We start from the raw sequence: 27,181 nt of genomic DNA on the forward strand, positions 1-27,181 counted from the left end.
TCAGCTTTTGCAAAGCGTCCTAAGCTGACGTCAGCCCGGTACCGATGAACAACCGGTAGCGTTGAAGGGAGCTGTATGTTAGCCCGTTGTTTGTAGCTTTGTCCGCTTATCCCCCTGTCAAACGTGCAAACATCATGCCTTTCGATGTTAGGAGGTGAGTACGGAGCTTCCGGTTATTTTGGGTGAGCTGTGGAGGGACGGTGGCGGTGTTTGACAGTCTGTGAGCTGTGGATGAATTAACGGTGGGCAAAGCATCGCCTACTAATGAGCGAGTCAAAGTTGAAACAGTGGTGTTTCACACTGGGAATGAATGGGCTGCATTGTCACAGGGGTGGAGAGTATGTGTTGAGTCGGTGGAGTGATGCTCAGGTATGCTCACAGAGTTTTTGTGAGGGCTCCTGCCTGCGCATGTGCAGATTTCCACATCCATCCTGATATTTGCAATACGTGACACTGATTACAGTGACCCCAGGGCATAGTAAAACTCAACAGTCAATACTGTTTTGTCATAGCTGCATTTTACTAAACAAACGTGATGGCCTGATCTAATCTTATTCACACATCAAAAGTCTATAATTCTCCAAACTCACTAACAGAGGCAGTTTTCAGAATCAGTGGGTGCCAATAAACAGTCAGAAACAGGTAAGGAACAGTCGGAAATACACCTGACTAACAAAGCCGTTCAGCTAATCTATAGATGGTCTGGCAACAGGCACAGAGCTGACAGTCACACCCACATGGCTGTTGAAACTGTCAATAGAGCGCGCCCTAATCAAAATAGAGGACAGGATGTTTGCACTATGTGGTCACTTCATATGTGACGGATACTGTCAGGCTGTCATGGTCACAGGTAGCCCACTTATTCGGTCCGAAAATATGAGTGGAAAGTATTAACTTTATACAATTAAAATAAAAAAGGAAGTTGTAGGGCTGGAACTAACAATTATATTTACGATTTAATAATATACAGTTTAAATCATTAAATCCTTTGGTCTGTAGAGTGCTGCAGGGATGATTTTTTTGTAGGGCAATGCAGAACTTATGTCACCCTGGTTCCCTTGACAAAAAGCATATTAAATTTTCCACTGGATTTTGGTTTATTGCAAAAAATAATCTCTATGGCAAACACAATTTTATGATGCTTACACATGTTGTTCAGCAAGATAATCTTCACAAATAAATACCACTTCTATAATTTTTAAAGCGTAAGTGCAATCCCCAGAGGTAAGGCTATAAATGAACTACACTACGGTTGCATGACTTAAACGTTGCCATCACAACAAGGCCATAAAGCCGTGTTTGGTGTAATGACGTCCTGTAGTCTTAGGGCGCATTCACACCAGGATAGTCCGGGGGGACTCAGTTCGATTGGGCGGGGAATGACGAAAAATTTCACACCTTCACTTGGTTCGGTTCACTTTCACACTGCATTTTGCTTAGAACGTCACGCAGTTACAACAGCTGCTCGTTTGGGGGCAGTATTACCCGAAATGACCACTGACCAGGAAGAAAAAAAGCATGAGGAAGAAGAAAAACCGGTTCATCAATTGGCCAGGACCAAAGACGGGAAACCATTATGAGTAGCCACAACCAACTGCGATATATAGTCCTCTGACCATATATCAATTAGCGCCTGCACCTCCTCGCTACTCCACATCCGCCCAGGAGACATTTTCCAACTTTTTCTTTTTTTTCTTCTCCCAGTTTGCGCTGTTGGCTTTGTTTTTTTCCACCCAAAATGCACTGTGCTCTACGTCACTTCCTCTATTTGGTTTGCTGGATAGTCCGTTTGCATTTCCCACTGTAAGCGAACCGCACCAGGGTTCACTTGCAAGTGAACCGAGACCCCCAGTTTTCAAGCGGACCAGGGTTCGCTCATTTGGTCCACACCAGTATTCGAATAAGCATTCACACCACTCCAAACGAACCGAACTATCCGTGGAAGCGGACCGGTGTTCGTTTAAAGCTGACCAAATAGCACCAGTGTGAATGCGTCTTTATTTAGCCCCTTAGCAACCGTCTTTTTCAAGACACACAAAGGCTTCAGATTTTAAGAGTGGCCTATTTACTGACATATTTTATGTCATAGAATAAAACATGAACATTTCTCAGCTTGTGTTAACCACAGACCTTATTTCAGGCGCCTATCCGAAAACCGATTAAAAAAAACAAAAAACAAAAAAACACTGACTCTCAGACAAGGGAATTAGGAATGCTAAAATGCAAAATCATTTCTGGGTTTCAGGATTCATTTCCTGGAGCACTCTGTATGTCAAGATGTAGTTAAAAATGCCCGTCACTTCCCACTTCTCAGAACATAAGGGAACATATTCAAGTGTCTTTTTTTGTTTGACCAAAGCTTAGAGATACTCAGTTTACAATAATATGAAAAAGAAAAGCCCCAAATCCTCTCATCTGAGAAGCTTGATCAAGAGAATGTTTGTTTTACTAGTTTGTTGGGAAAAAAATGACAGATGATTGATTGATAATCAAAATAGTTGCTGATTATTTGTTTGTTGAGCAACTGTTTAATTAATTGACTTTTAGCTCTATATGTCTCCTTAAACAAGGAGCATGTCACATTATTTTCATTGGTAATATCTAGTGCCAGTTAATTTGGACCACAATCAGGTAAAAATATTCATTTTATAAGGTGAGACACACTTGTGCCAAAAAAAATGTTCTGATAATCAATATTTGATCATTTAAAACATTTTCTCATTCCAGCTTCTCCAGAGTGACGATTCACTGCTTTTCTGTGTTTTATGTAACTGTAAATTTTTTGGGGGGTTTTGGACTGTTTGTCTGATAAAACAAGCTATTTGTAGTAGTTACCTTGGTAACGGCTGATGAAAGTGATCGTCACTTGCAGCCCTGGATAACACATGAGCTGTCTGTCAGAGTAATCACAGTTGCGCTCGTCCGCCTCACAGACCACAGCTGTGTTGTACAGATAATTTACCAACACACAGGATCTGACGTAACTCTCGTTTGCACTACAACACTATGACCCATGCATGAGGGTTGTGTGAGAGCAGGTGTGTCATAGGGTCATCACATGGTCATGTCCTGTTTGGATGGGTCACTGACTTGATGCCTTGATCACACAACAACTACATTACAACAGGTGGAAGTTGCTCAATTGACCAACTAACTACACGTTTCCAGGTTTCACCCTTTTAGAAATACTAAGGGGTTAGTCACCAGGGTGAGAGTGTGTAACAGCATTGATTACCGTAGGTTTCACCATACGATAGGGTAGCATGTATTCCCAGAATGCTGGGTTGCTTAAGTACATCAAAATTAAGTTTATTGAATGTCAGAGGATTACAGCTGGTCTTCTTTTTGGGGTTGTCAACAAGTATTGGTGAAAGACCGAAACCAGCACTGTGTAACTTTCATAACTGTGTGACCCCTGTCAGTGTCACCCCAAGGTCATTGGTGTACACTAGGGTTGTAATTCTTGAAGAAATGGCTCTCAATTATAGTTTCATTGTTAAAGAAGACATAGTCATTTTCTTGGGGTTGATATTGAGACACAAATCCAATCTTTGCCCGCCGAATTCCGATGACAACTCTGGAGATATAAGAAAAAGTTGTAATCTTAAATTAATATTGTCGATCACATTGCAAGCAAAAAAACAGACATTTTGCTCTGTTGATAACGCATTTGTTCTGGACTATTTTCAGCTGCGGATTAATACACATTTGGTGTTTTAGGACATCTTTACAGCAGCAGAGTTGTTGTGAACATATTTCAGGCCCTAGGTACTTGTCGCAATATTTGTTAGTTTGATTAGTTTGATTCTTAGTTTTTGAGTGTTAATGGGATTTGTTGCCCAAAAAAGGAAATATAGAACATCGCTGACCTTATCCATCGCTGACTCTGTCTCAATTTGATTATGAAATATAATCTTTTTTCTTTGTTGATATCTTGAATTTATGTATTATTATTACTATTCTGACACAGTTACTGATTTAAACTGCTCAAATGATCCCCCACTCAGAAAGGGTTTTCTTCACATCCCATCTTTAAATGCTCATTTATTTTTACTTGTACTAATGTACTAACTCATATACTAATACAAAACATGCAGGCCTGTTAGACATAGGCTAATTGTTTTGAAAGGCTCCGAATGGTGTTTCAGCAGTGATATAGATCAGCTCCTAAAGATAAGGATAACCTGATTCAGAATGACTCAACAGCAGCCTCTCTGAATGAATGAGTGAATAACTGAAAGGCTTTTATCCTCAAGTTTAATGACCTTAATGTTATGTCATATATTGACACAGGCGGGTTCGGTTTGGGCTAACCTGGTGATGTCGTGTGTTTGCTTCTTGGTTGATTAAATCATGGTGACTTAAGCAAGGATGCTCAGTGTCAATAGATGTCATATCTCTTTATCTTGACAGTGATGGGTGACTGTGTGTTGTTTGATACTTGACGTACACTTGAGGCAGATGAATGAATAGCGACCTACGTAGAGAAAGACGTAGGTGCATGTGCTTCTCGCGGCTTGTGATGTGAGATGATCATATGCGAGGAGAGAAATTAATCATAAACATCCGTTGTGCAGGTTTACTTAGCGAAAAGGATGAACCACTAGCTTACCATGACTCATTGCGAGATATGGTTTATTTAGTGAGGGCCCTTCCTTGAAAAGAGGCCCTGTGGTGTCAACAGAGAGATGCTGCTGGTACACCATGTCCTCACTAATAACAAAACATCTGCGCCCCTTTTTTACAGAAGAATGAGCAGTAGGAAGTGACAGAGGGAGATGTGTTGACTGTAATTCAGGAAATTACAAACGTCAGCGGTAGACCGAGAGGTGAACTCTCAAGAGTCAACATTAGTATTCATGAATACAAAGTGTTCAGAGCAGAGGTAATTAAGTGAAGCTGAGTTCTCATCAAGCTCAAGTGAGTGTATCAGATGTGTAGTTCAAGTATTTAAGTATATTACAATTAAATCAGCACATTTAAAATGATGTACGACAATGCTTTAAAGACAAACACTACTTTGCTTTATGATATATTTTGAATGCTGCCTTATTATCGTATGTAAGTTTAATTAAACGAAAGTATATAGATGTTATAAAAAGTATTTTCACCTGCAGCAATATCTTTACTGTACTTTTAGAAATTCAATCATAGTTATTTTAAATGAGACCGAATCACAGCGTCTCTGGGTAGTGACCGAAAGAATGAGATCGCCGATACTAGTGGTGGAAATGAGTTTCCTTGAGTAAGGAGCTCGGACGTCCGGAGGGAGCTCAGAGTGGAGCCACTGCTCCTTTGTGTCGAAAGAGTTCAGTTGAGGTGGTTCGGCATCAGATCAGGATGCCTCCTGTTAGAGGTGTTTGGGCATGTCCCACTGGTACGAGGCCCCGGGGTAGACCAAGAACACACTGGAGGGATTACATATCTTGGGAACGCCTGGGAACACCTTGGGGTCCCCCAGGAGGAGCTGGGAAGCGTTGCTGAGGAGAGAGATGTCTGGGGTGCTTTGCTTGGCCTGCTGCCCCAGCAACCCGGCCTCGAATAAGCGGATCAAAATGGTTGGATGGATGGATGAAGCGTAGTGTGTTAAAGCTAAATAAAAAACGAATCATTACATTTTTAAAGTACTTCGTATTCTGTCGTTTAAATGTTATTTCCAAACAAACAAATAATAATATATGCTTAGAAGTAGTGCAGGTGATTCACATTTTCCCAGGTTTGCATAATAATGTAGGCTATTTGTAATAAGGGATGTGAATCACCAGAGGCCCCACTATGCAATATTATCATGACACTTATATATACATATTTATATAGTTATATAGTTATATACATAAGTATTATTGTGATTTAAAATGTTTTTATGATATGCTGAAATAAGAGTATTGTGATTTATTACCGTTTTTTAATCGCAAATTATGTCTTTGAAAGAAAACTTTGTCAACATCCATTTTATCTAATAATTAAACATTCAGTCATTTTTATTACAGGAAAATCTGTCTAGTGGACTGAAAAAGCAATTAATTTTTATCATTCTAGTAGGCTACCAAAAGTTGAATTTGTATTGGCAATATTAAGAACTGTCATAATAAAAACTGATCCTTAGCGTCCTTTAATATCGTAATACTATGATATATGGAATTTTTTCCTCCACCCTTATTTGTAATACAACACACAGTTAGCTTTGTCAAATTTCTTACTTATAAACATTGGACCTCATGCAGCAAAATTCTATTAAATTTCTCTTAACTTTTCTCTAAATTTTCTGTTAAGAGAAAAATAAGAGATATCAACTTTAGATGCAACGGACATTCTTAACCACCCAAATCCGCTCTTCCCCTGGTGTGTTCAAGGATGGCTGATTGTTTGTTAGCACAGGTTACATCCCCTTAACACTCTATAAGGGCAGGTGTTCTGCCGTGTGCGAATACTCAGGCACATGCACCAAGAACTGGAGACGTGCCACCAAAAAAAGGCTGGAGGAAGAAGAACTTCAGCGGCTGTAACATCGTCATAACAGTAAATAAACTCAGACAAAGTAAATGTTATTTTCCAGAGCGTCATTAATAGCCTTACAGGAAATTCAAAAACCCTGCGATGACAAAACATTTGTGATGCTGTAAACACTGTGTTGACAGAGGAACAAAGCAGCTAAGAGCAGCATGTAAGCCAGTCAGAAGCTGAATGTACGCAATAACATCCAAGGGTTTTATAGTCTTAATTGGGATCAAGGGACCAATTGTATTTCTGTAGCCCATAAATGTAATAAGCCAATCATCGTAATTACTCTAAAACATATAATTATCTAAATTTGTTTGTCACATTTCGTCAAATTTAAAACATGTTTCCTTGTGTTTGAAATATAATGTTATCAGAGGACAGCAAATACAAGAAAACACTGGTGAAATTTGTTTGTATATCACTTCCTGCATGAGGCCCAATGTATCATATCAATATCAAGATAGCGCTGTGATGTCATTTTGTTATTTTTGTCCTTATCTCCGACCCCCCAACATCGAGCGTAACTCAGACCTTGTGTCCTGTGTCCAGATATGTCCACACTGTCGGTGGACAGATGTAGCCTACAGTAACATCCATCCGAGACTATTTAAAGTAGCATCAGTTTCCATCTCTCGTCTCGAGTGACCAGACAACTTAGATTTTGTTTCCTTGTTCGTGTTCGAGTTTAGCGGTGGGAAACTGTGACTGCTAAAAATAAGTGGTGAGGATCTCTCTAACTATTAATAACCTGGTCTCGGGTGTAGACTTCGAAACTCTGTTTCAAAGGCAAATCAACTGCCCTCAGCTGTTGGGTAAAGTGGGTAAAAACATTTACGAGAGATGTATTTATGTGCTATGAAAACAATATAAAGTCTATTTTAATTTCAGTAGAACTTAAAAAGAGGTCACGTGTACCAGTAACCCAAAATGAATATCCATGTGTAGGCTATCCGTTACATATTTACTCGTACTCGTACTCGCACTTGTCGTCCTCCGCTTATCCGGGTCCGGGTCGCGGGGGCAGCAGCCTCAGCAAAGAAGCCCAGACAGTCCTCTCCCCAGCCACTTATCATATTTAAAATGTATTAAAAATTGCGTCATTAGTAATAATTTGTGACAATATAAAGTATTCTAGCTTGATATCATATATATAATTATTTGTACATATTGTGTATGTAGTCAATTTTGGTGGTCTCTCTAAGATCTGTCTACCCACGGTTCTCTACATGGAGGTAGCTAAGCTGGTGGCTAGCAGCTAACGGTGCTAACAGCGTGAACAGTGCTAATAACAGCAACAGTGTTGACCAAGCTAACAGTGTTAACCTCCGGGGAACTGGAGGGTGTTACACTTCCACGACCATGCTGCCCCGATATCAGCAGTAACAAATGTATGAGCACAGTGACAAGCGGCGGTGATTAGCTAGCTAGTGGGATACACTCACAGGGAATCAAATGCATTAATATGCACACACGGCTGGACCATGTACCACAACAAACCACAGAGAACCTTACATTACAAGACACACAGATGTCGCGTGACTTTATTCTCTGCTCAGGACGCCATTAATCCATTTTATCTTTACATAGCACATAGTTGTTTAATGCTATATCAAAAGCTCATTTAAAGCTTTTTAAACTAACTGAACTGAAAAGGTTTCCTTAATGGAAATCCACCACAATTGAGTATTTTAATGTTATTTCCATGGGCTAGGAAAGTTTAATCAGTATTTGTGAACGTGAGGTACTCTCTCAAAGCCAGACACCAGAGAAGTAAAGCCTCTTTCACTCTGCACAAAAACCCACTAAACACGCTAACATCCAGATTTTTAATGCAATGGAAAAGGTTTTAATCGGCATTTACACTGAGCATTGCTGGGAACACAACATCCAGGTGAACATGCTAATTTTAGCTATTTTACCCGCAAGATGTAATGACAAGTCATCACAAAATACCTCCCGTCTCCACCTAGACAGTGCTCAAACATTGATCCAAATTAGTTTGCACTGAGTTTAAAAGAAAGACTGAATAAGTAAGAGATAAATAAAAACAATCAACCACAGTAAAGTTTTCACTGGCCTTCATGCTCCTTTCTACTGTTTACCTTTTCTCCAGCCTGTCCGTAACATTGAACGTGACTCTCCAAAACAACCCCCCACACACAGAAAAGCATACTCGTCTACTGCAGAGCCATGAAAGGAGTCTAAAGCCTATTTCTAGCAGGTTTACTGGTGTTTAAAAAAACTCACCACACACACTAACTTTGATGGAAAAGGGGTATAAGTCTCTAACTTGTGATGTCATCAAGTAAAGTCTGGAGCTGCTCCATAGACGATGAGTGGACCCACAGAATGAGCTTTATTCTGTTGTAGTGTTCTCAGCTCTGAAACAGAAAATGTACCCATATACTCAGAAGGTTCCCCTGGGTGCTCTCAGTGTCATCTGTAACATATTTCCCAAGTCATTGTCTGTGCAGTAGCTCCAGACTTTGTACTTGATGATATCACAAATGAGTTTTAGCACTCTAGCTTTTGGATTTGGGTTGTTCATGTTGACCGATTTCTTCGGACTGTCTTAGATCATGGGAATAATATGTATGAATTTTAGAAATGGGCGTAGTTCCCCTTTAACAACACGGGTCATGTACTTTAATCACAGGTGAACCCACAGAGGAGCATGTAATCCTCTGAAAGACGGAATTCCTCAAAACTAGACTTTCAAAGTTTTCACATGACAGTGGCGTATTATATCGCGGAGCTCCACCTGTCTGGTGGCCTCAGGAGGTCAGCGCTGTGGCTGGGTGGAGAGGAACGTGAGGACAGAATCCCTCTGCGCACTAAAGCTTAACATTCAGGAAGTGTGTTACACTAGAAGTTATTCTGATCCTGATACAGAGCGACCCCTCCCTGCCCAGCCCCTCTCTGTGCTGCCTGTCCTATATATCCTGCCAGGCCTGCTATAAACACACAGTGATCTAATACTAATGGGACATGGGCGCAGGAAGTTATAGATGGATGTGGATCAGAGGAAGAGATGTAGGGAAGCTGGCTGAGGCGTTTAGGATCCAGTTTGGGTTTTTTTTTGGTTTTTTTTTTTTTTTGTGCGGCAGATAAAAACAAAGCTGAGCCAAAACAAGAGAAGCTGCAGGGTCGGGGCTGGACAGGACAGGAAGCCCTCCCTCCTACTTCCTCCTCCGCCCTGCATTGCATCAGCTGTGGTTATTTCACCGACAGCTCTTGGTGCAAGAGATGTGAACAGATGTGTTTTGGAAGGAGATGAGGAAGGGGGAGTAAGTGTGAGAGTGGGGATGAGAAGAGGGAGTGGGTGGGGTTTGTCAGCGATGGAGTTTGGGGTCGAAAATGTTTCACTGCCCAAAAAGGACATGCGCAAGAACTCATGAACCTAAATAGTTTTGGTGTTGAGTAGCAGATTTTTTTTTTCCTCACCTTCTCAGCTCCCCAAATAGGCAACAAGAGTATTTCGTAAGAGAGTTGATTGTGTCAGGGTGCGATGATCCTCCTCCGCCTCTGATTCACTGATTGAAGCACAATCTGAAAATATCTAAGTCGATACGAAAATGTCAAGGTTAAGATTCAGATGAGAATAAATTTGCTGCGTGTTTCTGTCAGACTGAATCTTTCACTGTGAGTGGTACTGTATGTAATTGTACGGTAACGTAGACTCTCTGCCAAAAGGATCAAACCTTATAATTTGAAGTTATGTTTATGATCCCAGTGTGTGTCTTTTCACTGGTGTGTGTGTTTGTTTGCGTTGGCTTTGTGTTTTCCTGTGTATATGCTGAGTGTCAGAGACCTTTGTTGGGGTCAGGTCAAAATTACAGAGCACACATTCAGAGGAAGAGGTGTAACCCTGTAAAAAGTGTGTGTGTGTGTGTGTGTGTGTGTGTGTGTGTGTGTGTGTGTGTGTGTGTGTATTGCGGCTGGCTGTCTGGACCTGTTGTGTGTAATGGCGTTGGTCCAGAGCTAACATTCCACCTCTCTTCTGTAATATCGCAAAGCCTTATGGGTACAGAATGTGCTTCTTTTCTCAGCAGTGTTTACATTTTCTTTCTTTTTTTCTCACTCCCCCTTTCCCTTTTCTTCCTCTCTCTCCTCAGATTCGATATTTACAGGAAAGTGCCAAAAGATCTCACCCAGCCCACATACACAGGAGCTTTCAGTGAGTCGTCCTTCACACACACACACAACGGGCCAAAATTTATGAGCTTCTATTTTTGATTGTTTTTTATTTGGATATTTTGGTCAGTCGAGTTTTAGTTGACTCTTTGTCCTCATACGTATGTGTGTAGAGATGAATATAATTGAGTTTGTTGCAGTAACTTTCCATTTCCCATTCAGTCACAAACTTAAAATATCCTTATTTGCTTTCTTGATGAAAGTTAACTGATAAGATTGATGTCTGTACGTAAAATATGACTGCTGGTTTAGCTTAGCACAAAGACTGAAAACAGCTAGCAGAGTTCTGTTTGAAGGTACCAGAATTCACCTACAGCAATTTGTAACAAATTTACACCAAATCAAATGACAAATTGCACTTCAGTTTATGTGCGTATTAAACTAACAACATGTAATTTGTTAAATAGGGCATTAGAGGTGCTGGTGGTTGGTTTTTGTTTGGACTGTGCTACGCTTAGCGAAGTGGCTGTTAGCTCTAGCTTCATATTAAAACCACAACTTTTTACACTACTGTTTTTATATGGTGAAAACTAACAAGATAAATAATGAGCTTTAGAGGTGTTGGTATGCTGATTTTATTACTTTTGGACAGAGCTTTGCCAGCTGTTTCCCTCCTGTTTATAGTCTTTATGCTAACTGGCTTTAGCTTCATATTTAGCATACAGACATCAGAGTGGGATCAATCTTCTTTTCCTACTAGAAAGAAAACAAGTGTGTACCCAAGATGTCAAACTATGTTTCTGTACACCCCATTTGTAATTTACCTTAAAGTGATCTCAGTGGCCGATTTGGGCCTGGGGCACATGCCATGTCTTTTACATGAGCGCTGCATGCTCCTCTTCAGCCTACCCTGTGCCAACTTTCAGGAGCGCCGAGGCAGGTTGTGTCTGACATTACTTACCAGGAATCCCGAGTTTGGAGCAGATTTTCTTACAGGTGTTGTTTTGTATTAAAGCAGTGGTTCCCAACTGATGGGTGGCGGTGCAAAAGTTGGTCGCAGGTCCATTCTGAATGGACCGCAAGTGACTTGCAAACATGTCAAGTTTGTAAAAAAAAAAAAAAAAAAACACTTTATTTTTAAGTGCAGTGAATTTCCGGCACAAAGCTTGTCAACTTGTAGAATGAGCGACTAACGGACAGCCACTCAACAAAGACAGCAAGCTGGACAACTTGGCCAAATGGATATTTAACAAATGACTAAGGAGGAAAATGGACCTCGTGGCCGGACCAGTTGGGAACCACTGTATTTAAGTATTGTCCATGGGACAGATGTAAAAGCTCTGGGTCGTCCTGCACTAATTACACATTTCCTCCTTAGTTACCGTATACTGAAATTTACGGAAGAAAGAGAAGATGTCTGGTGGCTGTGATTGATTGTTCCTCATCATATCACATGGTCAGGTTACAGCTGTCATGCTTGTGCACCATGATGGCATTGCTCTCCCTTTTTAGTGCGCCTTCTGCTGTTTGAAAAACCTGACATATATACCGGCCTTTAGTTTTAAATGGTACTCATAGCAACATCCCCCTTAGTATTGTGAAGGTAAGGTGATTTATTTTTCTTAAAGTGAAAAATACAGCCAGTAACTTCCATCCAAATAATAGGGTTTATTTATGACGTCATATATCACATGTCATGCTGTCTAAATTGCCAGCTCTTAAATAGCAATAACTAATGACATTGTAATCCAAGCTGGGATGAAGAGGTGCTGTTAGCATACCTATGGAGTTTAAGGGAGGTGATGTATTGGGGAACAGTTTAGGCAGGGAGAGATGACAGCTGTAAGTCAAGTACCTACCTGCCCGAGCGCAGTACTACGTCCTGATGGAGTCATCTGGCATGGGGGCAGTACTTGTTTTAGCACAAACTAGTATGGTAAGAATGTTAATGATCACACTCTGCCATCACCTCAGGCACCTGAGAAGTCATCAGTGGAAATCTGGATGCTTTTCCTGTCAGGTCATGTGCTTTCCTACTTGTCATCAATAAGTCATTGTGTAACCAGGGAAGTGTATTGATTATTCACTACTTGATTAAACGCAGAAGACCTGATGACACATTTTTGGCTCCACTGTCATTTATTAGTATTGGTTATTCATTGGTCAGCTGATGACACAGTAGAACAAAATGTTAAACCAAAACCAAAGTGATGACAGAACGGCTAAGCAGCGCTGTCATCGAGTAGTGAGCCGTTTTTAACAGATTATAAACAACCTTCCTGGATGACAGGGAAGAGAATGGATTTGCTAAACATATACGCACAGTTTCCACCCATGAGGAAGTGGATGGAAGTTCTTCCTGTGCGCAGTGAACACCCTTTCCTGTCTCCATCCACTGTCTAGGGGTGAGGGCATTGGGTTGATTTTTAGACGACTGTTATTGCTTCACCCGCAGCGGGTCAGCTCACATTCTGTATGTGTTGTTCAGAGGCACCCAGAAACAGACTCCCCCTCTTCACAAAAGGCCAAATATTTGACCCCGTTTGCTTTTGTTATTCTGTTTTAGGGCCACATTCCTTTGAGTTAAATTTTTACGGTATTTACTGTGGACAATAACTGTGTTTTGGCCTCAGTGGTTTCCGGAGATGTACTAGCTTTAAACATAATGTATCAATCTGCTGTTTGACTTATTTTCTGTCTTCATATGTCACATGTGTCCCGATATGTTTGTCTTGCCTGTGCTGATAGAAAATTCTCATTTTAATGTGCCGTGTGGGAGAAAACAAGCCTTGGGCAAGACAAAAATACTTGGCACGTCTGATTACGGAAATGCAGCGCTAGTTTCAGATGTCACCGACTGATTCATGGTGTTATTGTATCCGATTCTTTGTGTCACAGCTCTGAGAAAAAGAGCTTCCTCTCTGAAAGAATGAAGCAACTTTTGAACCCATTTCAAATCATGTGTGAGCACTGGAAAAGGATGAGCTTGAGTTTAAGTGAAAGAGCACTCATATGAGGTCTTTGTAAATCACTTGGTTTGTCAGTATTTCCATTGCGGGGCTGTTAAAATTTAAAACAGTAGCATCCCATTATGCTGATCTTTAGTAATCCACTTCCAGTATTGTGCCCTTTGATGCCTGGCAAGAATTACTGTACAAGCCTTTTAATGAACCTGAATTGATGACCTATGTGTCATAGTGACACTCCCTTTTGTTTGTGGGTTAAACATTACCTTATGTAAAGCCTCCACCAACCACAAGTTCGGCCCTGCTAACCACAAGGTCATGTGACTGTGACATCCTTGGATACTGTTGCCACATAAACACACCTCACCTGCTGAGTGAGAGCTTTCTGACGAGGCTCTCACCATACCAGATAGACCGCAGTTGCGCAGACACAGATCAGTTCCTTCCATATTTATCTTAGTAAACACATGACGACGTTTTATGTGACCCTTTGACTGATTAGTTTGACACATGAAATGAAAGAGAAACCCTGGGTGCTTCACCTTTTTAAGCTCACACTTTATTTAGGCTCAGACTGAACAAAAATACATATTATTAAAGGTTAATATTCCTAATTTGGTTTCTGTCTCGCTTTTAGTGGGACTCTTAAAGGGACAGTTCACCCTAAAATCAAAGATACATATATTTCCTCTTACCTGTAGAGCTGTTTATCAACCTAGATTCTTTTGGTGTAAGTTGTCGAGAATTGGAGATACCGGCTGTAGAGATGTCTGCCTTTTCTTTAATATAAGGGAACTAGATGGCACTCAACTTGTGGTGTTTAAAGTGCCAAAAACATACATTTGAAAAATTCAACATGAATGTCTCTTTCCAGAAATCATGACCTGGTTACTCAAGATAATCCGCAGACCTTGTTGTGAGCAGTTTCATGTAGGAACTACTTTCTCTCTACTGAACTACACCCACCAACTGTATCACTGCACACCAAAGAAGCGTGTATCTACTGCTAGCTCACCTGGCAGCACTGAGCTAGCTAACGTTACAGCTCAGCTGAGGAGGACGCCATTGATGTTTACATCTCATGCTGTCACAAGATGTCTGATCCATAAATAGGTGCACTTTTTCATCTACATGGTGATTCAGATGGTGGGTGTAGTTAGCTAAAAAGAAAATAGTTCCTACATGAAACTGCTCACAACATGACCTGTGGATTATCTTGAGTAACCTAGTCATGATTTCTGTAAAGAGACATTGCTGTTGAGTTTTTTTAAATGTATGTTTTTGGCACTTTGAGCACCACAAGCCGGGGGCCAACTAGTCCCATTATATTTGAGAGAAGGCAGACATGTCTTCATCCAATATCTCCAACACTCTGCAACTCACACTAAAACACTATAGACTGATAAATAGCACTACAGGTAAGAGGTAAAATATGAATTTTGATTATGGGGTGAACTGTCCCTTTAAAGCTCCTTTGTAGGAGCCATTTTTGGTCTTAGTGATTTGTGAGTTTGTCTAAAAAAAAAAAACTAAAAAAAATAACTATGAAGAGCTGTTTGTATGACTTGCATAGCATGAGCTCACCTCTCAAAGCAGATATGCTGTAATCATAGCTGCCTGTTGTGCTGGTATTTAATGTGTAATTAGTGTAGGAGGGTCTTTAAAAACCTGCGTAATGGCAGGCTTAACACCGCCAGTAAAACAGCTATTTAAGGAAAAAATTTTATGGCTGCTGTGATTTCATTAATGCCAATACCTTAGGTCAGCCGTCCCTAATGGCTGGAACAGCCCGGCTCATTTGGTTTGCATCATCCCTTGAAATGCCGGCGTAATTTGAGATTAATGTGAAGTAAATGCCATACGTAAAATCAACGGGGACTAACTTTCTTTCTCTCTGCCCACAGTTTCCATTCTCTGCTGTGTCTTCATACTCTTCTTGTTCCTGTCTGAGCTGACGGGATTCATAGCCACAGAAATGTAGGTATCACAGCATCAGATCTCAGAATGAGGGTGTAATATCCTGCGGCGGAGAACACACTAATCCCGAGGACGGCTCCTTTGTTGCCACACGAGCAGAGAACCTGCTGTCTGAAATATCAAAGACGGGGAGTTAATCATGAATGTCAATGCCCTCATTATGATGTTTTCAGCTCGGCCCGTGTTGCAACCAATGAATGGAGTCAGTTTTCTCACAGGAAATTGGCTTTGTGCATGCGTCAGCCGCTTGGTGATGTGATGTGTAATAAGGGAGGGCTCGGCGAGGGGAGGGGGTGTAAAAGGAAGGAAATTACACTAACAGAGATACACAAATGCCTTTTCCTTGCAAATTGGCAGAAGATGAATCCTTGACTGTTAAAGTGGTGTGTGTGTTGGAGGAGAAAGGAGTGTTTTTTAATACTCAAATTGACTTTTTCTTTCCTCTCGTTAAAAGTTCGGTTCGAGCTTATATAACCGTTTTTTCTCTTCTCTGTCCATCGCAGTGTAAATGAACTGTATGTGGATGATCCTGATAAAGACAGTGGTGGGAAGATAGAAGTGAGTTTAAACATCAGTTTGCCACACTTACACTGTGATTGTGAGTATTTACATCATATATACACATATGCAACTCTACACTATTTCTTTGCATTACCCTTGTGTGTTTTCCTTTTCTCTACGGCCTCCTTTTTTACAGTTGTGTTCTTCTTCTTTATCAGACACTATCACACCTACCACACCCTATCATTTAACACAGCACACAGGCGAAAGATAAATGATGCCCTAGATAAAGATGCAGACACATAATGGTTTGTTTATGCGACTGTGTTGTGCTATGCTCCTAGATAACACTAGCTTTTAGGCCCGTGTCACCTCTGTTTGATCTCGTGCTGCCACAAAACCGTAATCTGAGTCTGAGTTGCCTCTCTTGGCTCGTCTGCAGTGCTTCGATGTCGGAGCAGTGGGCAGGACGGAGAGCAGTCACTGGTTATTTGCTCCCCATGACTCCCCTCAGAAACTATGCCCAATGACACACACACACACTGGCGAGGCCGGGGCAGCGCAGAAAGCCCACATTAGTTCGATTCAAGCGATATCCAAAAATGGCAACGCTAATAAATGCCTGTGTGAAAAATGAAGTCCAGATTTCTGCGAGAGAGGCTTTGGCACGCAGACACACAGCTGTCGGCCATGTGTTTAGAGGAGTGCACTCATGGCGTGCCTAAACAAAGGCTGTCTCGTGCCGTTTCCAATTAAAGCCCTCTGTGATTGTATGTATGGTGGTTCTGTTTATTTGCAATTTTTTTTTCCTGCAGAAATGTGGGGCCCTCTTAAATACCAGCTCAAACACGTTGGTGTGACCACACTGCAGCTGCATGTAATGAGTAGAAATGTTCCTCAGCCGTCCTCTCAGTGAGTTAATGTTGTACATCAGTTTATTTTCCAGGCCTCCAAACAGGTTGTCATTCATTACAAACTTACTGTGAGGGATAAATCATTTTCATGGAAAGCTTGCATTTCCATCCTTTTCACTGTTTATCTGCTGTGCTGTGCTGTTCCACATTTAAACACCGTCTGACTCCGCTGACCTTTACAGGTTGCCAGGTCTTGATTTGTGACCTCACGGAAAAGCAGAACCGCATGTAATGACCTTATAATAATCCCTCCCCCTCCACCCCTCGATCCACTTCACATGAACACACTTCCTCTCCTAAATGTCTTAAAAAGGAGAAACGACCGGCTCGGACAGACTCACAGCGGCAGACCTAACTTGTGTTTATGTGCTGTATTTTGAGATCTGGACGGACGAAGATGTCTTGAATGTCAAAGGTCAGACAGACGGCATGTGGAGGTTTTTAGCACATGTCCAGCAGACGTCCCTCTCTGCGCTGCTAGCCAAGACACGGCGCAGGCAGGCTCTGAAAATAGGCCACTGCCAGTGTGCCAACACACAGCGGCCTGCAGGAGGGGGGTCAGTGAAGTCTAGATGGAAAATCACAGACAGGCAGGAGGATTGGTGGTCTGTTTGGACTTTGTGTGTTTACTCTGTGGGTCACTCTGCAGAATTTCTCTCTTTCTCCTTCTCTTCCACTGTCAATGAAAAAGTGCATGTTGGGTTATTTGACTATGAAAATAAGCTGTTTATTATCATTATCAACCATTTCTTTGATTAACCATGAAACATTTAGTCTATAAGGAGTCTGAAAAATCTGGAAAAGTGCCTGTGATGTCTTCACATAACCCATTTTGTCTAAAACTAAGCTACTTTTTAATTTGTAATGATGTTTATTTTGTCATTAATTTATAATTTGTGTAGTCGGAGTTTGGAACCAGCAAAGACAACTGTGTAAAACTGTATAATATTCTGTCCAGTTCATTATATATTTTAATTCTCTCCCATGTCTTTTTCTCTCTTCAGTGGTGGGTTTGGACATCCAGGATGAGATGGGCCGCCACGAGGTCGGTCACATAGACAACTCCATGAAGGTTCCTCTCAACCAGGGCGATGGTTGTCGCTTTGAGGGAGAGTTCACCATCAACAAGGTAAGACCTCATCACGGAGTAGAGTCGGGGAAAAGAATAACTCACACACACTAGCCGCGTTTCCTTAAACTGATTTATGTGCACATTTTGAAATCAGTTAGAAAAGCTGTATTGGAACAGCAAAATTTGTTAGCTCTTCTTCACTTGAGGTGGTTTTTGCATTTGTCAAAAAAGAGTTGATGTAATTAATGGAATATGGAAACGCCTTTGTTGAGGAAGTTATTATGTAGCAAACATTAAACCTGCCTATATACAGGATCAGAGAGACGGTAGAGTGGACGCAAGCTGGGTGGTAAAATTAGGTGAGGCCGACAGAGAGTACTGGCAACAGTAACGGCAGATGGCATTGCTGTTAAAGTTGAAATATTTTAACTCTCTGCCGTCCTCTGCGACAGAATTTACCACCAGATGTTACGTAGCTTCTTCACATAAAGCAAAAACACAGACGAACTAGACAGTTACTGGACATTACAAGAAATATTACATAAAATGATAAACAAAAAATTATTTTATTTAACAGATTTTATTTCCTTCTTTTTAAACAATACAGCGTCACCATCGCGACATCTCCTCATGCATGTTTTGTTTTACCGTCCTGCCATTCTGTTGGAGTTGTTGAAGGTGTTGTCCGTCTGCCGTCTACCATCTGCTTGCATGATTCCATGTGAATGTAGCATAAGCATATCTTTCTTCTAGGAGCGTTCCTTCTAGTCCCACCCTGCTGGGCAGAGATTGGGTGGTAGTAATCCTTACTATGACCTCTTTGCCCTAATCACATCCGACCTTGACGCATCAATGTGATGAGTTCAAGCCAATCCCAGCACAGTAGGGCAGGACTAGGCGAAACACTCTTTGGGAAAAAGTTGTGCAACACTTCACTCACATCCTGGATATTCCCATAACGGCAAATTTAATCTTCTTCTCCAGACAGCATGAAACATGGCTAATACTAGCTGACATGAAAGCACAGTTTTAACTTTTCTCTCGTAGATCTGTTAGATGGCCAAGGAGGTTTGTTTTGATTCCAACTGGCAACCTCTACTTCTACTCTTTTTACAGGCAGATTGCAGCCATGCATAAAGCATAGCCTACACCGCCAAGTGTGCAAAGCTAAGCCTAGACTGATAGCAAAAAACTAGTTTATGGAAACTCATCTAATTTGCATTTCTCTTTTGTGACATTTGCTTAAAATTAGTTTGTAATAATTGAATGGAAACACGACTACTATATGAGTTTTATATAGCTGGCCCCCCTCAGAGAAAAGCACAAGTCTGCGTTTTCTGTGCCCAATAATTAAATTATGATGGATTGAGTAAGAGGCCTGATATTCTTGCGGGTCTATATGTTGTTTATTTGTCTTGGACACGAGGCCCCTGCCCGAGACGGAGGAGGGCGACGTGCTTCTTCCTCCAGTCTAAATTGAGTTATGTTAAATGGAAGAGCTCTGGAACCAGCTTCAGTTACATCTGCAGCCGGGGCCCTGGGAAGCCCCGTTTGTCCCACCACCATCTTGTGCGTCAGTCTTTCCAGTCCATTTAAAAATGATTAACCCAGCAGTTGTACATTTAACACTCTTGCTCGTGGAATATTTGGAAATATGTGAAACGTGTTAAAGTGGATTTTTCTTCCGGAGGCAAGGACCATTTAGTTTCCAACCAAGTGTGGGTGTATTGAGACTTGGTCATTAGTTAACTAAATGTGTTGCAGGTGCTCACACAAACTAATCTAGCTCTTTGTGTGTGCGTGTGTGTGTGTCTTTAGGTACCAGGAAACTTCCATGTGTCCACGCACAGCGCTACAGCGCAGCCCCAAAACCCCGACATGACCCACACCATCCACAAGCTGGCCTTCGGAGAAAAGCTCCAGGTGAGGACACGCACTTAAACGCACCCAGCAAAAAATAGATGCAGATGAGATGTACAGTATCAAGGCTGAACACAGATCTCTTTTCTCTCCTTTGTCACGCAGGTACAGAAAGTACAAGGAGCCTTCAATGCGTTAGGAGGGGCTGATAGGCTGTCATCTAATCGTACGTATGCACATGTACTCATCATAGCCACTGTGTGACATTTATGTAAGGCATGGAATGATGCAATGAAATGAGACACCTAGCGGACGTCTATTGAATCCAAAGTGGAAACACAGCTGACACTGCATCTCACATGCCACTTGCGTCATGATCAAAACTATATCCATTTTTGGACACTTTTTTTTTTTTTTCATTTGAAATAACTTTGTTCCTCTTGCAGCTCTGGCCTCACACGACTACATACTGAAGATTGTTCCGACAGTGTATGAAGACCTCTCAGGCAGACAGAGGTTCTCCTACCAGTACACGGTAGCAAACAAGGTACTGACTTCCTCCTGTTGTCCCTCTTTTTTCCCTTTCCCCTCTCACCTGTTAGACCCCTTGTGTCATATGTTGTTCTTGCACATGTCAAGGCAGCAGCGTGACCATCCCAACATATGGTCAGAGCATGTATCGCCGCGTTAACTTGTGCACTCACCCGGAAGTGAAAGCTCACCCCTAGTGACTAGAAACGCTCCCCAGATGTCAACAAACCATAAACACACTTCCAAGAAGCGTGTTGACTGACAGCTGGGTTTTGGAGTTTGGGGTCATAACAGTGCAGCTCAGCTGTGAATGGAGGAGGATGAGGGCCTGAGCAGAATATTCCGAAATCTCACTGCCAGAGCATAAATAAGTGTCCAGCTGAGGCATGCATCAGCCCTCTGAGTGTGTTGTGGTGAATGAGGATGCTTTTTTGCAGTAAACTCACTGATCGCAAAAACCCACAAAACTTTGTAGCCTTTTTTTCAGTGAATCATTCATGACTTTTGAGTGACTTTATCCGAAACCAATTGTGTAGTGACTCACAGGCACCACTGCCACCACAAGAGATAAGAATGAAAAAACAGATTGCTCTACATTCATCTCTAAACATAATGAGATTAACAGCCTTGGTGTTTATTAAATCGATTTCTCTCGCCTGGCACAGCTCCAAAACTCATTAAAGTTTGTTACACATTTCGTTTCTTTCTTCTTTCTTAACCCACACAGGAGTACGTCGCTTACAGCCACACCGGCAGGATCATCCCAGCCATCTGGTTCCGATACGACCTCAGTCCAATCACAGTGAAGTACACAGAGAGGAGACAGCCCTTCTACCGCTTCATCACAACAGTGAGTGAATTTCCCTCGGGGCTTGCCGGAACAGAATAATCTCTGGACTAAAGCTCTCGAATAAAATCAATTTAGTTTGATTCAAGGTTTTGTAGAGGTCTGAAATATAGTGAAAACTTTAAACAAGTTACAATAACTGATTTAACTGGCCCATTAACAAGCTGTGAACATGACACTGACATTATTTTCACCCTTTAAGTCGATACGGTGAACTTTACACATCAGCAGATTCCGTGCAAAGTCGGTGCGCTTGCCGTGTTTACAGTCCATGCAGTCACAAATTTATGGGCTCCACTTAGATGTCCACATAGGGCTCGATGTGGACTGTCACAGACATGGGCAGATGATGACATTTACGACCAAAGTGGACTGTCAAGGCCACACGGATGCGGAAAGTATAAATTGGCCTTTACATTAGCATTCATTTCAAATTTGCTGTTTCAGTCCACTTGCAGAATCTAAGTCCAATATTTATCCTCTATTAGTTCTGGTTTGGTCTTTTTTAACACTTGAGGGGACATATAGTCACATTAAAGCAGGAGTATCAAACATACGGTCGGGGGCCACAACCGGCCCGCTAAATGACTTTTCACACCTTATGTTGGTGCACATGTAAAGGCTTAGAGGTTTCAGGAGCAATTTAAACAGTGAGTAGGTACTTAGGGCACATTCATACCAGGATAGTCCAGGGGACTTGGTTCAATTGGGTGGGGAATGCCGAAAAAATTTCACACCTTCATTTGGTTTGGTTCACTTTCACACTGCACTTTTTAAAGCGAACCAAACTGCCTGGACAACGTCACGCAGTTACAACAGCTGCTCGTTTGGGGGCGGTATTACCCGAAACGACCACTGACCAGGAAGAAAAAAAGCATGAGGAAGAAGATTGGCCCGGACCGAAAACGGAAATCCATCCCCTTCAGCCAGCTTGGTCACCACAAAAACACCAAACACCAAAGTGCACTGCGCTCTACGTCACTTCCTCTCTTTGGTTCACTTCTCTCTTTGGTTCGCCGGATAGTCCGTTTGCCTTTCCCACTGTAAGCAGAACCGCACCAGGGTTCACTTGCAAGTGAACCGAGATCCCCAGTTTTCAAGCAGACCAGGGTTCGTGTATTTCGTCCCACCAGTGTTGGAATGAGCGTTCACACCACTCCAAGTGAACTGAGCTATCTGTGGAAGTGGACCGCGGTTCGTTTAAAGCGGACCAAATAGCGCCAGTGTGAATGCGTCCTTAATGTAAAATGCTGCCTCAGAGGCTCTTCCACCCTGACTAGAATACAGCTCTCTGACATAACAATAAATACCTAAAGTGGTCATATTTAAAGATATTAAACATTGCTAAACATATTGTCAACCAGCAGCTTCAGTACAAAAGAATCTGTATCAGACTTCTATCTTAAAAGTATATGGGTGGAGCCCTGCTGCTGAGGCACTGACAAAACATCAGATTGTAAATGGTTTGTAAGGCAGAGGATGATCTCACCTGCTTCTTCAACACCTTCCACTTGAGTGGAAAATTATGAAGAACATGCACATGTAATGAAAGTGAGTAGTAGACTGACTGAATGTGGAAAAATTGAGATATATTAATGGTAATAAAGTAATGAGCATTACATGAAAATCATTATTGATGAACCCAAGGGGAATTATCAGCCGATTATGATGTTCCCCTCAGCTCTAATTAGCTGTTTAGCTGCTGTGAGCTAATTGTTAGGACTAGCTGGTGAACATAGTGCAACATTTAGCAGCGAAAAACAGGTATTTTGCCCTCAGAAGTTGGTGGAGACCAAAATCGAGCTAAAAGGAGAGTGACTTGTGTGACCAGAAGCACAAATGTAGGTAAATGCTAATTCTTTGACGTGTTTGCTGGATGTGTTAAAAGCAATTGTTACCTAATACATTTGATTTGAAATCTTTGTAAGCTAATGACATGTCAGTGTTGTGTTTACAGCTTGTTGCAGTGTTTCTGTGTTGCTGAAAAATCTGTTAATACAGGTTAAATGTAAAACAAAACATTTCATAATAAGAAATTAAAATGGACACACAAAATATAAATGCAAGACTTTTGTTTTTGGTCCCATTTGTCACAAGTTGTCGTTAAATATCCAAGACTTTTTTTATGCACTCAATAGAAACCTTTCTCTCAAATCACAAAATTTGTTTAAATCTGTGACAGTGAGCATTTTGCCAATGTAATCCATCCTCCTGACAGGTGTCATATCAACATGCTGGTTAAACAGCATGATTAAAACACAGGCCTGCCTTAGGATGATCAAAATAGAAGGCAACTCTAAAACGTGCAGTTTAACCACTCAGCACAATGCCACAGATGTCGCAAGTTCGGAGGCAACGTGCTGTTGACAAGCTGACTGCAGGAATTTGCCTCTGCCTGTGAACTAAATGTTCTATTCACAACACTGAGCCGTGTCCAATGTTGTTTCTGAGAATTTGGCTGTTTAATATTATGTATTTATATTTCTGCTCAATGTGTGGGACTATGACTGTAGGTTTGCACTTTTTGCATTTGCTTTCATGATTTTAGGTTTCTTTTTTGTCTCGTAAGAAGTCTGAACTTTACAGAAAATGATTGGCATTTTGGAAAATATGTTCCCTTTTTTCTTGGAGTTGGATGAGAATATTAATACTGATACTGATATGGTGAATATGAACAGTCTGCAGCCTGTCAGCTTAGCTTAGCATACTGGAAACGGGGAAACTATTAGCGTAGCTCTGTACAAAGATAACAAAGTACGCCTATGAGCTTTTTAAAAATATATATATTTTTATTTCTTTTTCCTCCTGAATTCCTCGTCCTTTTCCCTGCCTCCTCTCCCCACCTGACCTTGTCAGCTGAGGAATTTTGGCTAAGCCCGTACCTCCTCATCAGGAAGTTTTCCTCCTGACTGATAATGCGGTCAGGATTAAATTGGCTGCCAGGCTGATGAGCTACACCCTTATTTGTCTTTCGAGTTGTTTAGGTTTATCATGACTTAAGGCATGGGGGTAGGATATGACTGTGTTCATCATGTGATTATGAGTCATGGCTCAAGATTGTGAGTCAAGCTGCAGCACAGCTCTTTGCTGGATTCCAGCACATTCTGGAGAGTCAGTGTGATGTATTGTTTTGATAGATTGTGATTAGAAGCAGCTGACATTGGATCATTAATATATAACCATAGAAGACTGACAGTGACTTGTTCTCTGCAGATCTGTGCCATCGTCGGCGGGACGTTCACAGTCGCAGGAATCATCGACTCCTGTATATTCACCGCTTCAGAGGCCTGGAAGAAGATCCAGATAGGGAAGATGTCATGAGGACTGCTCCCCGCTCCTCCCTACATCTTATTTATAAGTGCAAAGTTGCTAGCCTGTTAGCTAAATCCAATCCTGCTCGAACCCACTTCCTTTTGGAGATTGTATCAGCGCGACCAATGAAGTGGCTCCGGCACTCGATCTAACTACCAGGCTACACGGCTGCGTCTCAGTTACTTAAGTTCCTCTCAGGCCCCATCTGCTCTGGTGACGTGTGGACGCGGACTATCACATGTCGGCTTTCTCCGTCTTCAGTGTCAGGGGAGGAGAGGAAAGGAGAGGAGAGGGAAGCTCTTTTGTTACTGCAGAGATGAAGTACTGTGTGTCAGGGTTCAACCAGTATGGGTACTTGGTATGGTACGTCTGATTGTGATAGAATGAAGTAAAAAAAACAAACAAAACAAAGCTGATATTTGTGATGAAAGTCAAATATTTTAAATTTTAACACTTTGTGACACTACTCTCCACAAATATTCAATCATAGGGAAGTTTTCAAGTTACGAGACATGATTAAGTGTTTAAATGAGTTAAAAAAAAGGATCATTTTAACCAGTCCAACCAGTATATCGGTCTAACCGTACTGTTTACTCAGTTCCGCAAAATGAAAATGATCATTTGAATGAAGTGTTTATAAGCCTGTGCTGTTTAAAAGGCTGGACTGATATTTGTTGACGTAATTCACTCTGTCCGTAAAACTACAATTTGCATCATGTGAAGTTAATTTTACATCCTGTCTCATTTTATCTTCTGTATTCAAACTGTGTGCCTTTAGTTTGACTCGTCCACCATAACAGGGTTATCATCAGATGTTCCAGTGGCTGCCACTAAAACCAGTTCATTGCAAATTATGACTCAGTGCAGATTCACCTTTTAGAGTTTTCTTTTTCCAACACATTCATCATTGTTTCCCTTGAAATCAGTTTATACCAAATACTTCATCAATGCTGTTAAAGATTCTACTTTTGACTTTGTCCATCCCATTTGATTTGTTGAGAAAAACTATAATGAATGTCTTGTTTTTTTCTAAGAGATCAGTTGATTACGGTAGTTTTTTTTTTTTTTACATAGTATGTGAACATGTTTACTTTTTTAATTTCTATGAAGTTTTAAAATTGTAAAGATTTGCTTTTATAAGGAGAGAACTTGTAGACCAACATGTTTTTCCCTCTTTGGTCATTTCTTTTCTTTCTTTTATACTGTTATCTGACAGACCTCTCTGATCCAGGACGGTGATAATCACAAGCCTTCAGAAACTGGTCTTTCTACTGTTGAGGTCATTCACTTCCTGTTCCGTCTCAAATTACTCTGTAATGCTGTGTGTTCCTTGAGTAAAGGTACCATAGAAATCATGTCTTCTGGTTTCTGTACACTCTTGACAAAAACGGTGCTTAACAGTGTTCAGAAACGGTTCTTTCGCTTATAGACATGGGGGAACATGTCTTTTAAAGGTGCTGTACAGTGCCTTTGTCTAATAGGGCTATATAGAACCATTAAAGGTGCCATATAGCTCTGTTGTTTTTAAATTTCTGACCCCAGGGGCCCTTGAATGATGTCAGAAAATGCCATGGACGAGTCAATATGTGTCTAAATTACACTGTTACTTAAAATATAAATGATTTTAAATTATTTCTTTTTAAATGTTGGCTTAAATATATAGAATCCTGTACGAAATGCTCACTGACTTCCGTGCACATGGGAACAAAAAGGCTGAGAGCCACTGATTTAATGTGTTATCCTCTGGAAATACACCTTTCTTAGGCTGTTGTAATGTAGTGTTTTTATTCTGTCCCCAGTAAATATAATTAAACTAAACTGAAGAGCCACTAGAGAACCTCTAAAGAAACACAAATGGTTCTCTACTGGTTCTCCAGTTTAGTTTTCTGGGGACAGAACCAGTAGAGAACCTCCTAAGAACCATACAGGGGCTTAGAAAGTTCTTTGCATGGCAATGGTGTAGTGCTGTGACGTTCGCAAACGAGCCGAGTCTCTGAACCGGCTCTTTACAGTGAATGAGCCACTTCCTAATTCACGTCGTGTTGATGACCCCCCTCGGTTAGAAACGAACGGTAGGAAGCTAACCCACTATCCGCTAGCACTTGCTTCTGTTGACAGGCTTGTTGTTTATAAAGGGCGTTGCTAAGGCTACGCCAAACTTTATATCTGCGTGGTCTATTCTTGGTCCACGATACAATATCCAGATCACGTGATGCAATAAATGAGCAATGCGATTCGTTGTTGAACCCACTAACACCCCCCGCACACACACACACACACACAGAGCAAAAAAAAAAAAAGAAAAGAAAACGAACAAACGAACCGCATCTTTGAACCGGCTATTCAAAGTGAACGAGAGCCAAAGAACCGGCTCTCACAAGTGAACGAGAAGTCCCATCACTACAGTGGTGCTATAAAGCACCTCAGCTCATGCCAAAGAGCCATTGAGGAATGACAATTTTCTGCGTGTAAGCCAGCTGCCCTTCATTCTATATGTTATTTTTACTTTTATTTTGGTTTCCATTCCTCATTTTTAAACCATTGTGACAGTTAATTTTAGGCTTAC

General features: G+C 41.3%; 1 protein-coding gene across 1 annotated transcript; it reads left to right on the plus strand.

Annotated features, from left to right (window-relative positions):
• Window positions 1–25,970, plus strand: ergic1 (endoplasmic reticulum-golgi intermediate compartment 1). Its single transcript, XM_049586251.1, has 10 exons — window positions 1–154; window positions 10,617–10,678; window positions 15,506–15,578; window positions 16,082–16,176; window positions 17,998–18,122; window positions 19,884–19,988; window positions 20,091–20,151; window positions 20,372–20,472; window positions 21,184–21,306; window positions 24,517–25,970. The coding sequence occupies exons 1-10, from the start codon at window positions 135–137 to the stop codon at window positions 24,622–24,624; spliced, it is 873 nt and encodes a 290-aa protein (XP_049442208.1). The 5' UTR covers window positions 1–134; the 3' UTR covers window positions 24,625–25,970.
• Window positions 25,971–27,181: the final 1,211 nt, after the last annotated feature.

This window comes from Epinephelus fuscoguttatus, linkage group LG9 (genome assembly GCF_011397635.1).
Source record: "Epinephelus fuscoguttatus linkage group LG9, E.fuscoguttatus.final_Chr_v1".
NCBI classification, from domain to species: Eukaryota; Metazoa; Chordata; class Actinopteri; order Perciformes; family Serranidae; genus Epinephelus; species Epinephelus fuscoguttatus.

Excerpts from the sequence above, each read along its gene's own strand:
- ergic1 (XM_049586251.1), top strand. The coding sequence starts at position 135 with ATGCCTTTCGATGTTAGGAG. Across the intron at positions 10,679-15,505 it reads CACATACACAGGAGCTTTCA|TTTCCATTCTCTGCTGTGTC; the intron begins GTGAGTCGTCCT and ends CTCTGCCCACAG. Across the intron at positions 16,177-17,997 it reads GCCACACTTACACTGTGATT|TGGTGGGTTTGGACATCCAG; the intron begins GTGAGTATTTAC and ends TTCTCTCTTCAG.